The sequence below is a fragment of the Synchiropus splendidus genome, chromosome 1 (assembly GCF_027744825.2).
Source record: "Synchiropus splendidus isolate RoL2022-P1 chromosome 1, RoL_Sspl_1.0, whole genome shotgun sequence".
Classification (NCBI taxonomy): Eukaryota; Metazoa; Chordata; class Actinopteri; order Syngnathiformes; family Callionymidae; genus Synchiropus; species Synchiropus splendidus.
In genome coordinates, this window is record NC_071334.1 from 68,386,923 (window position 1) to 68,402,248 (window position 15,326).

Genomic DNA, 15,326 nt, shown 5'->3' on the forward strand with positions numbered 1-15,326 from the left:
TGATGGAAGCGAGCGCTGCTTTTACACCTGAGGGCCCCACTCATGCACCTGTATCCTGTATCCACAAAGGACCAGATCAGAACCACCATCACACAGGTACATGCCTCCTGCCTTTCAACACTCCTCGCCTCCTCAGGCTTATCATGAACCTACGAGCAACTTTTCACTCAAGCGAACACGGCAACTCATGAAACCCACTCACTGGTGAAGGCCTGCAGGGTGACGGTGCGGCTCCTCTTGTGAGCCCGTTCTGCCGTCAGGCTGAGGGTGTAGCCAGTCCCGGGCGCCAGGTCAGACAGCATGTGGGACGTCTCCGCAGCCGGAATCACCACCTCGTCCACCTGGCCGTCGCTGGAGACGTAAACCAGCCGGTAACCGGTGACTTTGGCTTCTGGTCTCTTCCAGGAGAGAGTCAGTGTCGTCTCAGAAGACTCCTCTTTTTGGAAATCTCTGGGAGGGTCCAGTTCTGAGAGGAGAACCAGGAGATGTAGCGGCGATTAAAAGAAAAGGACCACGTCAAGAAAGACTCAGAAGAACACTTTGCTGACTAGTGAGGGAACACAAATGTGTCCATTAGAAGGTGTCATGAACAGAGGAGTGGAACCTGACTGACCTGTGGCAGCATTGGTTGTCGCTGGGAGACTTTCCCGCTCGTCCTTCACGGCAGTGACTCCGATCCCGTACTCTGTGCCGGGTCTCAATCCTGACACAGAAGCAGGAGTCAGGGAAGAGAACATGGTCCAGTTTGAGATGGACTCTCACCCGTGATGGCGGCCTCGGTCACGTCTCCAGGTCCTTGAGGGAAAACCTCCTCGCCGTGTGCGGCGCCGGAGATGGGACTGTACTTCACACGGTAGCCGCTGACGTCAGCGCGACTGTTGGTCCACACCAGAGTGATGCTGGTGTCGCTCTGAGCCGGGGTCTGCAGGTGTTGGGGGGCGTCCAGGTCTGAGGGGGGCACAGCAGGAAGTTTGAGTTGATGGAACTGTGAGAGTTTGTGAGTGTGCAGACTAGACCTGTGGCGAAGGAGGTGTGGACGCTGCGGCTGTTGATGTTCCCTCTCTCTGCCGTCAGCGTCACGTTGTATTGTGTGTCCGGCTTCAGGCCTGCGATGTTTAGTTGCTTGTCTGGAGGGAAAACGTCAACGCGGACTTCGGCCGCCGGGTCAGAGCCAGGCGAATACGCCACGGAGACCTTGTCCAGAGGAGCCAGTGACTGAGACCAGCTGACCAGAGCCGACGAGTCTGTGACGTGTTTCACCTCCACCTGGCGAGGAGCGTCGATCCCTGAGGAGAGAATAAGAGTGGCGTGGCTGGCTTCTCTGACAGACACCACTCTGCCGCTCGCTTTCACCCTCTGCCTGCATAAACTTCACCTCTGCTGGACTGTTAAAGTGTCCACCATTGCATTTTCCAGCTCATGAATCCAACAAGTCCACAAGACTGAGAAGGTCTGCAGGTCAGAACCAGAACTTCCCGCCCTGACTAAAGTGGCGCGGGTCAAGGCCTCCAAGTGCCAGGTCTGCACCTCGGCGGTCCGACCCCCACTGCAGGTCCTGCGTCTAAGGAGCTGAGTCAATACATGACATCAGAGACTTCCACCGAGACGCAACGACTTTTCCAGACCGGAGTTTGACAGCTGCAGAAGTTCCCCAAAAGTCTCTGACTCATTTTGGAGCTGAGCTCTGTCAGCGGGAGAGGTTGTGGAATTTCCTCTCAGGGATATTTACGAGTGCGTAGCCTCCCAAATTCCCCTCCACTCGTCCGCACTTCATCAAAAGACCATTCTGCAGTTTAAGAATTAAAAGTGGAAAATGAAAAAAAAAACCATGAGGCTGGTTTTAGCTTGAAAATGCCGAAACATTTGTGGATTGGTCGTCCTGTCAAAGCGATTGAGGGCCACCAAACTATTTTTAGAAAGAAGTGAGAAGAAAAATAGTGCCGGAAAAATAAGAGGGTGATTAAAATCAGACTGGAATTATTTTACGAATTATTTTAAGATAATAAAAGAGGAAAACCACACGGCAAAAATAAATACATTAATTTAAAAAAAGTGAGAAAAAATGATTGAACATGCTAAAAATAAAGAGCAAAATGAAACTACAATTTAAAACCTCAACAAAAGGCAAACTCAGTCATTCAGAAGACAAAACAGTGAAATTATTGTATTATTGTAAAATAAATGAATAAATAAAATACTAATCCAAACTCAGTGAAATGACTGCACTGGTTCAGAGACTTGTACACTGAAACAGGTGAGTTTCCCGCGTGATTGAAAGTAGAAAACCCAGTGGTTTTCCAGCTGACTTCTGCACATACATCACATGGGTGCAAGGCTTCACCAGCCGAAGCAGTTCTTCAGGTGAAGGGTTTGGCAGACACTGTACTGACACTCACTGGTGGTGACTCGGTGGGACGTCAGAGGTCCTCTGGTTTGGTTCTTCACCATGTTGATGGAGACCTCGTACTCCTGCCCCGGTCCGAGACCGGACTGGACGAACTGGTCCTGAGGGGACGGAAGTCTGTGGAGCACGGCGCCGTTTTCCTCTTTCTTGAGGGAAATCAAAAACATAAAATCAAAGTTCAGTCAAAACTAACCATGGAGGTTCTTGAACAACTGACCATAAATTCCAGACTATAGAGTGCGCCAGAATATGAGCCCCACCCACTAAATTTAAGATGGAAAATAGATGTTGTTCATGCATAAGCCGCGGGTGCAGTGGTGTTATCTGCGCCATAGAAAGAACAGTGGTGCACCTGGCTTGAAAATGCACGAGGGTCACCTCTAAACTGGTTTTGAAAATGGGCTCCATCATGGAGACTGACTCATGAAGCCAACTGGGCAATGATCTGAACTTGAATCATGAGCACTTCACATATTGACAATAGAGCTCTCATCATGTGCTGTTTTCGCCCGTAGGTCCGAAGTTCCAACGCCACAGCTGGTCTCAGCTGCTGCTTCCTCCAGGAGATTTCAGCGCTTTAAGGTAAATAAAACGCCTGCAATGTCATCAATTTGAAGCGACAAGGCAACGACTCATAATGTTAAGACAACGACTCATAATGTTAAGAACTGACAGAGAAACAAGGAGGTCAAGCCGATGGTGGTAAATAGGTTGTCGCGCGGCTTATGACGACTTCCGTTGGACGTCGTCCTGTGTCGTGCGTCACAAACCAGCTATTTTGCACAGAGCGCCACCAGCCGAGAAGAAAAAAAAAAGGACATCGTGTGAGGCGCAGAGATGCGCGTCGAACTCAGGCCACCCGAGACAGAACCCGCAGTGTGAAAAGCCCCAAACAGGGAGGTGGAAACCTGAGTAAACACGAGTAGTACACGGGGACATACTGATTCATTCCAGATCCCAAAAACATCCAGCCAACGAGAGCAGGAAACAGCAGGAACAACAACTCACCGTGTTGCGGAAAATGATCTCCCAGCTGTCGAAGGGAAAGTCCAGCGGATCCCACAGAACCTCCACTGATGTGTCGCTGATGGATTTGAACCTCAATCCTCCTGGCTGTGGGAGCGCTGACAGGTACAGGTACAGATTTAACTTGTGAAGTGCTGAAGTCAGCGAGTTAACAACACTAGCAAGTTTGTTTTCAGTGACGCAGACAATAGCTAACTCGCTAACAATTACAGCGCCCTCATGCTAGCATCACTATTGCTTCAGAATAAAGGCAGTGGAGGAACTCGAATGTCAAATGATTCTCAGGATGGTTCACAAGGGGGCGCTTCAGTCCTACCTGTAGTGAAGCGGGCGCTGATGGGGGCGCTCTCCGCCTTGTTCAGGACGGCGTAGACATTGACCTGATACTCCACCCCTGGTTCGAGAGCCTTCACGGTGGTGGAGGTTTGGTCTCCACGGACGGTAAACTTCTTCAGGAGACTGTCGTTGCTTGTAGGCACGAACGTCACCAGGTACTCAGAGACCAGCATCTGGTTCTTCCAGCGAAGATCTGCAGAGACTGCCGTGACCTGGTCGACCAGCAGATCCGTCGGGGGAGAAACTGAACACAGCAGCAGGAGTTCACAGACCGTCACTGGTATGTGTGTGCGCGACAGAGTTACCTTCTGAACAGTCCCCGCCGATGTAGCCTTCGTCGCAGAGACAGCCACCGTTCACACACTGGCCTCGGCCCTGGCAGTCGTTCAGACAGCTCAACTCTGCACAGCTTTCACCTTGATATCCAGGCTGACAGGTGCAGCGCCCCTTGATGCAGCGCCCCCTGTTGTTGCAGCTATCGGGACAGGCAAGGACGGAGCAGTCGTCACCCGTGAAGCCTTCCTGGCAGACACATGTCCCCTCCACGCAGTGCCCTCGAGCCAAGCAGTCGTTGAGACAAGCCTTCTGGCCGCAGTCCTCGCCGGCGAAGCCCTCGTCGCAGACGCACTGGCCGTCCATGCAGCGCCCGTGGCTCAGGCAGCTGTTCGGGCAGCTCAGCTGACTGCAGTCCTGGCCCGAAAATCCAGCATGGCACTGGCAGCGGCCCTCCACACAGTCCCCTCGGCCATGGCAGCTGGACGGGCACGTCCGGATGCTGCAATCCTCGCCGGCGAAGCCCTCCTCGCACACGCACTGTCCGTTCACACACTGACCCCTGAGACGACAGTCGTGGGGACACGACAGCTCCGAGCAATCGCTGCCATGGAAACCCACATCGCAAGAGCACTGTCCGTTAATGCACTGCCCCCTGCTGTTGCAGTTGTTGAGACAGGCCAGTTGGCTGCAGTCTTCGCCCTGGTAACCGTGGTCACAGATGCACATCCCGTTGAAACACGCGCCGCGGCCGTTACAGTCTCTGAGGCAGGTGAGTCTGGAGCAGTCCTCTCCACCGAACCCCGCGATGCACGCGCACCGGCCCTCGATGCAGAAGCCGTTCCCCTGGCAGTTATTGGGACAAGTCCTCTCGCCACAGTCCTCGCCCGTGAATCCAGCCTCACAGTGGCAGGTCCCGTTAACGCAGCGCCCGCGAGCATGGCAGTCTTTCAGACAGGCCAGGTCCGAACAGTCCACTCCACTCCAGGGTTCGGCGCACACACAGCTGCCTGCACTGCAGCGCCCGCGACCTTGGCAGTTGTTGAGGCATTTGGTCTGAGAACAGTCGTCTCCAAAGAAACCATCGGAGCAGACGCAGACGCCTCCCACGCACCGGCCGCTCGGCCGGCAGTCTGCCGCGCACCCATCCTGGCTGCAGTCCTCTCCAGAGAAACCCTCGTGGCACTCACATTTTCCACCCAGGCAGCGACCACGGCCCTGGCAGTTGTTGGGACACAGCGGCTCGGTGCAGTTGGACCCGGTCCAGCCTGGATCACAGACGCAGTCGCACGTTTCAGCGCTGAAGTTTCCGTGACCGTTGCAGAACGGCTTGGTTCCCACGTCACCTGAACAGAGGGAAAAGTGATCATCCACCTTCTGCTCACATTGTTATCTGAGGTTTTATGTTTCTGGGGTCTGACGGAGCAACGATCAAACCGTCTTTTCTCACTCCCACAAAGGCCTCGGCTCTCAAGCCACTTTTCCATCACCAGAATTTTAGGGGAATCCAGTCGAACTTTCCCAGAGGGAAGATGATGAAGACTTTAGAAGGTTGTGAATGGGTGTTCTTCATTATAATGAAAACCTTCGATGAGTCTACTCTGCTCTGGAACCTTGGTTTTGGACGGTTGTAATGAGAAGCTTCTGTATTTACTTCAGCAGCACTTCCGGTTCAAATATTTACACTTCAGAGGGCATCACTTTTAAACAAAGGAGCAGAAGTCCAAACCCGTCTTTCATCAAGGTTTTTACAAGGTTTTGAAGTCTCAGGAACATTGCTACCTAGTTTGCTAGCTCTGTGACCCAGACAGCATGCTGAACCTAAAGTAGTGACAGGCCCACGAGCGCTGCCGCCTCGGCCAGGGCCGCCTTTAAGACATCAACCTAAAGTTGATTCACACCACGTACCATCATGCTCACTTTCTGTTGGTGACTGCTGAAAGTTGCAAATACATAAATAAATGATTAACTACATGCATCTTTTTTTCTGATGCTGTTCTGTGAGTGGTTTGACACACTGACCGCGTGTAGTGAGCGCTAGTGTTTTGTTACGGAGCTCCTCACGAGGGAGTCTGAGAGGTAAAGGTGGGGACTGTTAGTGTGTGTTTGTGTGTGTGAGTTGTTCAGCGGCTCATTAATACAGTCAGTTAAAACAGTAACTGCTGATATGCTCCATAGGGTCGAGATGTAGAGTGTCAGAAGCCTGGAGAGATATGGATCTGGTGGTCAGCCATGTTTGTTTACGTCCGCCCCATATAGTGTTCAGGTGACGGCGCGCTGCACCAGTGAGTTCCACTTTTTAGTTCCGTCTTTTCGACATTTCAATCATGGGAATTTGGACATGAAAGGATTCACAATCGTTCACATCCGAATCACGGCCCTTGACAGCAATATTTGTGGCTAATGTGAGCGTTGGCGTTGCATGACTTCATCTCAACAAGGAGGGAGGGAACATGATGCTGCACATGCCGCTAGAGGGGCGGGCAAAGGGAGCCTAAAGTGATAGGTGGAAATGGCTGGAAAGTCTCGGTGGTTGGACAAAATTGCAGCGCCTCGCGGAACTTGCAGGGATTGGTTGAGATTTAATATTAATAGTTGCGATTGCAACATCAGCATCTCCTGGAGGGACTGACCTTAGCCCTACAGAGCAGACAGATGTTGTAGGTTCACAAGCATTCGTGTCACACCCTCACGGTCCTGAGGTGAAGCTCAGTGAAGTGAGCTGCTGTGAGACCCCTCTAGCGGCTCCACTGATGGTGTGTGCATATCAGGCCTCTGAGAAGGTTTCTGAGGTAACTTGCCACCCATCTTCTTGACCAAGTCACACCAGACTGCAGACGTTTGAGCCAGCACCATAAGACAAAGGCTTCAGGGGTGGTGCACCCAAGCGGCCTGTCCATTTATCGTAAATCAATGGTGGAATAGTGAAAGTTACCATGTTACCTTCAGGCTTCAGCATCTCCACCCACCTGACACTGTCTGGCTGCAGCACCCCGCGCCGCTACACCGACGCTTCAGCGCTGAAACTTCACCTTCCAACACCTGCAGGCGCCTCAGGAGGTCCTTCAGGCCCGGCAGGTCTTCCGCACATCCGCACGCCTTCCGAGGAACATTAATGCGATGAGTGAAGACAATCTGGTTCTCCCCGTTGATCGTGTGTTCAGCGCTCTGATAGCCGGAGGACAAGGGCGAGTCTTTGGATGGGAGCTCTGAGCTTCCCGGGGCGTCCAGGTCCACGGAGCACAGAGAACTGGCGGGCACATTGATGTTGTAGACGTGGTTGAAGACCAGCGGGCGCTCTGCACCTGGAAGGGTGATGTTCTGCTCTTTGAGAGGCGGCAGAGTCGGTCGTCTGTGCCGAAGGAGCTGTTTCATGACGCCAGCGTTCGATGAGCAGAGAAGAGCCGTCAGGAGGAAGCAGCAGCTCAGAAGACACCTGGGACCCATGATGCTCAGGGGTCCGATGGGCCGTCCTCTGGACCAGGTCAGGTTAGCAAGGATAGACCTGGAAAACACAGGAGTCAGTTAGAGCTGTGGTCCTTCAGGGGCTGTCACAACGCTGCTGAGTGTCACAACTGCCACTTGAAACCTTTGCACTCTGATATCTAGAACCACATGAGAAACTATGGACAGCAGAAGACACATTTGACACCTTTCTCCAGAACCTCATTCAACGCTGGTCCAGATCAGATTTACGGTATTTGTGAAACTGCTTCATTCAGAAGTCAGAGCTCCGCAGAGATCAGCACATCCAAACTGTCTGGAAGCTTCTCCAAGTCACTTTTGAGGTGGACCATCGCTATTTTCAGATCATTTCAAGTTTAGATAGGCTTCCAGTGACGCGCCAAGCACACCAGGATTCTTCTGACCTGAATTTAACCTCAATAACGTGGGCGCTGATGGGACCAAACAAGAAGTGACAGGACTCCTGCTCCACCACGAAGACGTCAGCGCAGACAGCCAAAACACACATTACAGTAAGAAGAGATGGAAGCTCTGCTGAAGCCTTCAGTATGAAGCTTCTGGCAGAAGTTACCCTGATGACTGGAGATGTTGGGCAGACAGAGCGTGGAACTCCAGTCCCAAATCAGTTGTGCTTATTACAGATATAGGCTTCTGGATTCCTAGGGTAATGGGAACAGGAAGTTGGTGGCTTCCTGCTCCCTCATGGTCCGGAAATGTTGGAGACCATGACGGATGTAAACATCTGAACAACTTCTCTGTCCAAATGACGTAAAGGAGCGTGGCTGGGATGGGCTCCAGCAACCCCAGAGAAGTGGCAGATATTATGAGAACATCATGCTTCTGTTGCGTTCACAGTCGGAACCCGCAGCTCGGCTCATCAATCCTCCTTGATTTCCCCCAACTTCCCCTCCGACCTGTGACCTCTGGTTCCTCCACTGGACGGTTGATCACAGGCAGGATGTGAAAGTGAGCTCTGGTTTCACGAGGCCTGGCACATCTGCTCGGCGCTGGACTGAATGTGGGTTGAAGCTGACGTAAATCTGCAAACTAGGTCAGGCCGAGAGTTTCTCTGAGTCTTTACAAGCCGCAGAGGTGGATAATTCGAGGTTGGCAGTCTAACTGCCGCCTCGCAAGCGAAGACGGCGTTATGTGAAGAGCACTTATGTAATGCCGTCCCTTCTTCTGGATGGAAGACAGTGAAGCAAACTGCTCCGTTCACCTGCGGCACCACAGCCCTTCAGGTGAGGACTGTAAAAATGATTTGTGGCGGACCTTTGGTTCCGTGGCACCTGGGACCAGATGGGTGGATTATGTTTCCATCTGGGTCATGGAGGAAAGTCAAACCAGGCCCCCCCCAGCTGCCACCTCCTGAAGGGAGATTGATTCACGTTCCTCTCTTTCTGTCAATCTGTCAAGCCAAGAGGCTACAGAAACATGCAGAAACAAACATGAGCCACAGACTTCAGAGAACATCAGAAGGTCGAGAGAACTTCAGTCGTTCACCATATAAGGATTCCGATGTGACCACGTACAAAGGTCTATGTCTATGTTAAGACTTGTTTTGGGATCGCTCTGAGGTGCCAATTTTATAGTTCTGTTTTCAGATCTCTGGAGAAAAATTACAAAAAATATAAGTTTGGACTCCACCTTGAGCTTCACCAGAAGTCAAAACAAACACCAGGACATCTGCACCTGGACCCTTGAATCACTGGTTGAAGGTCGAACAGAACGCCGGGTGCTAAGCGAACAAAGGTCCAGTGATCCTTAGCAAATCTCTGCTGAAGTCCACTCCAGCATAAAAGATCGGATGCCAAACTGAAAGAAACCAGAGACTTGGGTCGCCTGAGGACACCGCAGCGAGGGTCGGGAGTTATTAATACGACATTGAGGCTAAACTGTTCTCCAGAATCCGATCACTCCGGTTCTTCTCGCTGAAGACTTCCCTGTCTGGAAATCTTGGCTTGCTTCTCCAAACATCTGCTTTGTCATGGAAACCGTGGGTATCCGTCACAGCGAAGGTTCTGGCTCAGGTCCCTCTACAAAATATACCTGATCATTTGCAGCTGGAACAGGATAGTTACGACACGCATTGCCTCTCTGACGGGATCTTTCTCTTTCATGCATCTGGATTCACTGACTGACTTCTTTAGAATCAGAATTACAGTAGAACTGACACCAGCTGCAGATGGTGCTGGGCTGAGCTGAGGTGCCAAGTGACCGTGGAGGAACGTTTGTGACTTGATACTGGGACCTGAGGATTTCTCAGAGGAGCGGAGACAGACTGGAGTGAGAGTGTGGGGCGTGAGCGAACAATTCAAGGAGACGGATTTGATCAATGGACAGCAGATACTGACCATCAAGAAGGAATGGTAAAGTTCTTATGTCTTGTTCCTTTCACATCTCAATGGTCTGGTCACAGGGGCAGCGGCTGAGGGAAAGAGGCCCAAGAGACTTCCCTCTCTGCAGTTCTCCACCGAGTTGTTCCAGGGTCTGCCCCGGGGCCTCCTTCTAGGTGAACACCTCTGACCACTTCGAGAAGCAGAGGTGCTCTTCTGAGCCCCTCATGGATGCCTGAGCTTCTCACAGTCCAGACAGAGAACCTCTAGATCTTTGAGTCACTCCAGAGCTGGAGACCACAGGTGAGAGGAGCAACCCAGCGCTCAGTGGAGAGCCTGATGAACTTTGGTCCCCTGCAGACTTCTCCATTCTGACCTTGCGTGTCAGGACGTACGAGCGCAGGAAAGCATTTGCTCTGGTGCTCATGAATCTACGGTTCCGAATCTTTTGTCCTCTGAGATGCTTCCACGCTGATGTGCTGCACATCTGGAGCAGCTGGGGAACTGAGCCCTGCGTTAATTACAGGAGTCACAGTAACTGAGAGAACATTCACTCAATCCAGCAGCTCATCAGCCGAGCCAGTTAATGAGTCGTGTCCACACAGTGATGAGTGTGAATCAGATACTTCCACACAGCCTGTAAAACTCCAAAGATTGTCTCTGATACCGTCAGAATGTTGAGATTTCAGTCAATGATTGTAGCTATAATTCAAGTCATGGCTTCTGAAGGTCCACTCGCCTGCCCAGGTTCTTTGCTGTGCAGCTGGTCCAGGCCACCTCCAGCCAGCAGGAGGGCTTCAGGCCTCACGGAGCCTCCTCTGAGAATCGTGCTCTGACATCAGAGGTGCAGCAGTGGTGGCCTTCGGGTGATGCTCAGCTGAGCCTGGTCCCAGGACTTACCTGGCTGGCAGGTTGTCCCCGCGATGCCACTGTTCCACCAGAACACATCTGGAGTTGTGGACGCCATTTTTGTCTCCCTGATGGGACCCAACCTCTGACAGGCTTCCAGCACATCTAGCAAAAGTGTTCCTCATCAGGTCAGATCACAAAAATCCGCCTTCATTACAGCGTCACACTCTTGGCAGGGAGGTGAGGACTGTTTCTGATTCTGCTCTCTCTAGTCTGATTCTAGTCTAGCCGAGAGACAGTGACCACAGAACTGGTGGCCTGCAACCGTGTCCATCCTCCTGCTCCAGCAAAGGTGGTTTCAGCTTCCTCAAACCCTCCACCTGGTTTCTACCTCTGGGCAAGACACATTTCGGGGTCTAAACCACTACATATCGATCCTGAACACTGACACTCAGGTCTATTCAGATGTAATACACGTCACCTCAATGCCATCCAACCCCAGGACGTAAGCACCAGTGACCTCACAGTGAGATCTGGTGGCCGGTCATAAAGTTACGGCCTGATTGATATATGACGTCTGTCTCCCAGGATCCAGCTCCACGTCGTATATTTGCACCGGAACATCGACACCCAGAGATAAGAATCAGACCTGCAGCCCGACCATCGGCCCATACTTGACTCCCGGCGAAGCTCGTCTCATGGGTTCAGGCTGAGGTCGAACCCTGGAGGGGATCCGTATCCAGCACCAGCGCCCCCCGCCCCCACCCCTCCACCCTCACCCAGACTCATCCAGCCGCCCTGGAGCAGCAAAAGTCTCCGGCCGCTGCTGATGGAACGTTTTGAAGCTGAATTGCCGATAACAACCCAAAAGATCAGCGAGCACAGTTTTCCTGCGACTCCACTTCTGTGGGCCGTGAGTCACAAACCAGAACTGAGACCGCTGCAGGACCCACTTTTCAATTACGTGGAACTAATGGCGCTAAATGCACCGAGCTCTCTGCCCACAAGTCGGCTTTAATCTTCATGGTGGAAAAGCCATGGAGGCTGAGGCAGACGAGGGGAAAAGTCCTGAACAGATTCCCCGGTGGACACTTTTATTGACTCGTTCATCTTCAAACGTTTGTCCCGAAAATGGCGAGTCACTGGAGACAAACTCGGAGCTTCTGGTGGAGCAGCACGGGTCTCCATAGAACCTTCAGTCGTGGAGCTGGACTCAGCTTTGACAGAAGGCTTTCTGCATGAATTATTAAGTACAGACTTGTTCAGTCTGTGCATCACATCAGACGTGAAGAAGGATTTACTCTGCTACATCCAGAGGTGCACACTCTCTGTGGAGACGTTCGACAAGCGTGATCAGAGACTGGAGGCTGGTGGAGATGGATGTGTTCTTCGACTCCCAGACTCTCAGTGAGACAGGGGTGAAGCCTTCCTCTGACCAAAGAGTGGAGCCAACAGACAACTCTTCACCTTTGTCTCTCTACACTCTGAACAGCAACGGGGTCTCGTGGTTAATATCAAACCTAAGGACCAGGGGCCAAAGCTGGCCCACTGTAGCACTTGATGTGGACCGAAAGATTTTTGAGTTTTAAATATAATAATTTAAATGAAAGAACAGCCACTTCGACGTGCTGCTTTCTAGCAAGACACTACAAATACATGAGAGGTTGTTGAAGCATGTGAGCCTCCAAGGACACTTCCACTTAACCGAGTTTAACCAAGTGTTTAGAGGTCTCGCATTATTTTTGTTTCGACAGTCATAGCACATGAACGCTGCCATGTAGGCTTGCCCCACAGTGTCTCCGGAAATTTGGAATCCCAGTCACAATCCTGCAGCACAGGATAAGTTAGCTCGTCCTCACCCTGGCTGAGGAATGTGTTGAGATTCTATGCTCACTCGCTGGGATAAAGATATGAACGACTGTCGCGTGGTAACTCAGCATTCATCCATTCATTTGCAGCTCACCAGTTCACAGGTTTAAAAGCTAAGAGATCAAAGTTACTGGCAGCTCCAGCGCCCTCTAGCGAGTTATATCCGCGGACCACAAGCTCATTCACGCGTCCACGTGTGAGTCCCCCTCAAAGACTCCCAACAGCTGAGAGGAACGTGGCGGCACGGCCGCAGCCCGAGACGCTCATGCAGAAGACAGAAGCAGAGTCTCACCGGCTGGATCGCTCCTGACGACACGAGTCTCCTCCAGGTCTCACTCAGTCACAGCGACGGCGGCAGCTGCTGGTCCTGACTCACCGCTCACGCCGGCTCACTGAGACACAGAGAGAGAGGGAGAGAGGGAGAGAAAGAGAGAGAGAGGGAGTGTGAGTGTGTGTGAGCGAGCGTCTAATGCTCAGGTCAAACAGCCGCTGCTGCTCAGTCCAGCAGCACGAGCGCTGCGATAGTTAGTGGTGAGAAAATGATGTGAGACTCACAAACTCAGTTGCAACACACTTCCACAAGTGCCAACACACACCCACACAACGCAAGGGATCTGCACTGAAGCACAAGCATGTGAGCAAGAACACACAGACAGACACAAACATCTACACACAAACATGGACACACGTCGCAAGCCAAGACTCAAGCAAGAGTCACAGTCGCACACAAACACATTGCCAATATGCACACAGCATCTGTCCTTATTTCCATGGAAACATTGCAAACACTGATCCGTCAGTCCGACAGCACTTGACGCACGAATCCTTGTGAATAACACGAGAGTGAGTGGGTCAATCAAAGAGGGAAAGACTGTTTGCAAACAAACCATTCATGGTCAGTGACTCGTCCGTGCAGGTCGGGTTTGTCCAGCTAAACTTGAAAATAAACATATTGTTTGTTGAGCAGCAAACATAAACAATGACCACTTCCAGTTTCCCACAGGTCTGTTCTTCTGGATGACCACCATGGTGTGATACACTGACCTTGGGAAGATGGGCTTTTGGGCCCTAAACGGATGCGCGAGGCAGCCGACCACACTGCACGTTACTGAGACATTCGGACGCTCTATTTGCTGACTGGCCCTGGATGTCAGTTGCAATTTATAAGCCCTAACATGACTCTCCTCCTGAGTGACGGCGCAAGTCACAGGGACTGAAACTCAATAAATAGCAATTGACAGGTAGCTACATGCAGAACAGAAGGCACGACATGCTTCACCTAACCCCAGCCTCCGTCTTTCGTCAGGATGTGCTGCAGAAGGTGGGACATTTGCTTCAGTTGAAAATCGATTGTCTCAACATGCCTTTGGCGTCAGCATAGGACGCAAAAGTCCACTTTCACACTGTCAATATATCACGCCTCGGGAAGAAGGATGCGCTGTTCAGACCCAAACCAGGCCTGAACATTCATAACCCTCACACTCTGGCAGAGGGAGTGCAGGAGTCTTGGGTGCCTTTGCTCTCCTGCAGCCAACTTCCTGGATGTTTGCAGTCTGAAACGCCAGGTGGGTCCTGCAAGTCCTGCCACTCCTTGGGACCAAGCTGGGACACTCCCAGCCCCTGATGCCTGATGCTCCCAGTCCCAGCTGGATGAACTGAACTGGGACTCTAGGGGGAGAAAACCACTTGTGAAGCTCCTGGGAGTCCTGCAGCGTGATGATTGTTTCAGAACAAATTTGTCGATGAAAAACATCACGCTGTGAATGTGTTGAAAAACAAAACAGCAGCGGACGATCAGCAGAAGAAGGACGTCTCCTCAGCGACCCAGACTGAACCCAGACCCCGTGTCCACCACCATCATCATCATCATCATCATGAGTCTGGGGAACTGCTCCACTGACCCAGAGAGAGGAGTGTGAGGAACCAGAGAAGTGGGTCACAGCGTCTCCACTGCATCGGGTCCGTATCGACTTTCTGTCTGCAGATTTGGGCAACTCGCTCTCTCACTCAAGTCCTGTCAGGTCAATGACCGACATGAGAACATCGGCCATTTTTGAGTCGACGTGATTGTTGGTGAGGACACTAACATTTCAGAAAAACATGCAGTAAAATTACACGACCTGGCAGTTCATGTTGCTGTATCATGTCAGGAAATACAGTAAAATCATAATGACTACGATCACTGCACCTTCACCTTTGTAACGTCACAATGTGCTTCATAACAGTGGAGAACGTTTGGACACGTGACCTTGGTGCTGTTTGCTCTTACACTCTACTGTGTCCAATGTCCAAGAAGAAACCAGTTCACACGTGGAAATGGCTGACACCACTGTTGGACCCAGGTGAACTCCTCACCTTCTCCAGGATGAGTCTCTTTCTCTGAGACAGAGGAACTCTGGTTCTTCATTGCAGAGCTGGCGACCACAGGTGAGAGGAGTCCACCTGTCAGTGGAGAGCTTTGTCTTCTGGCTCAGCACTTTCTGCTTCCATTCCTCATGACTGAAGATGCCAATCCAACTGCACTGTTCCTCAAGCCTGAACAAGACTCTGAGACTCCTAAAGCTGTGGCGGACCTCGTCTCCACCCGGGACTCCCTAGTTCCCCCTCCCCCCCATGTTCAACTGCAGGAGGTTTCTAGGGACAGGAAAGTCTGGGCTTCTTTACTGCCACTGCTGCAACCTGGGACTGGTCTGCAGAAGAGTGGAAGAAAATGCATGGGTCTTCTTCTCCACTTCAGACTCCTAAAATAGCAGCCACCTGTTGACGTG

The 15,326-nt window shown here is 51.7% G+C and overlaps 1 protein-coding gene across 2 annotated transcripts in view; it reads right to left on the bottom strand.

The window, feature by feature from the left end:
• LOC128752583 (tenascin-like) overlaps positions 1-15,326 on the bottom strand; it is a 37,533-nt gene that overhangs the window by 13,681 nt on the left and 8,526 nt on the right. For both annotated transcript variants that reach the window (XM_053853949.1, XM_053853948.1), the window contains exons 2-11: positions 12,851-12,950; positions 7,009-7,544; positions 4,072-5,385; positions 3,747-4,010; positions 3,413-3,528; positions 2,397-2,550; positions 1,017-1,286; positions 763-948; positions 614-703; positions 203-466 (exon numbers count right to left, since the gene is read on the bottom strand). In XM_053853949.1, coding sequence (XP_053709924.1) covers positions 203-466; positions 614-703; positions 763-948; positions 1,017-1,286; positions 2,397-2,550; positions 3,413-3,528; positions 3,747-4,010; positions 4,072-5,385; positions 7,009-7,486 — 3,136 coding nt within the window. In that variant the 5' untranslated portion in view covers positions 7,487-7,544; positions 12,851-12,950. The remainder of the gene's footprint in view (positions 1-202; positions 467-613; positions 704-762; positions 949-1,016; positions 1,287-2,396; positions 2,551-3,412; positions 3,529-3,746; positions 4,011-4,071; positions 5,386-7,008; positions 7,545-12,850; positions 12,951-15,326) is intronic.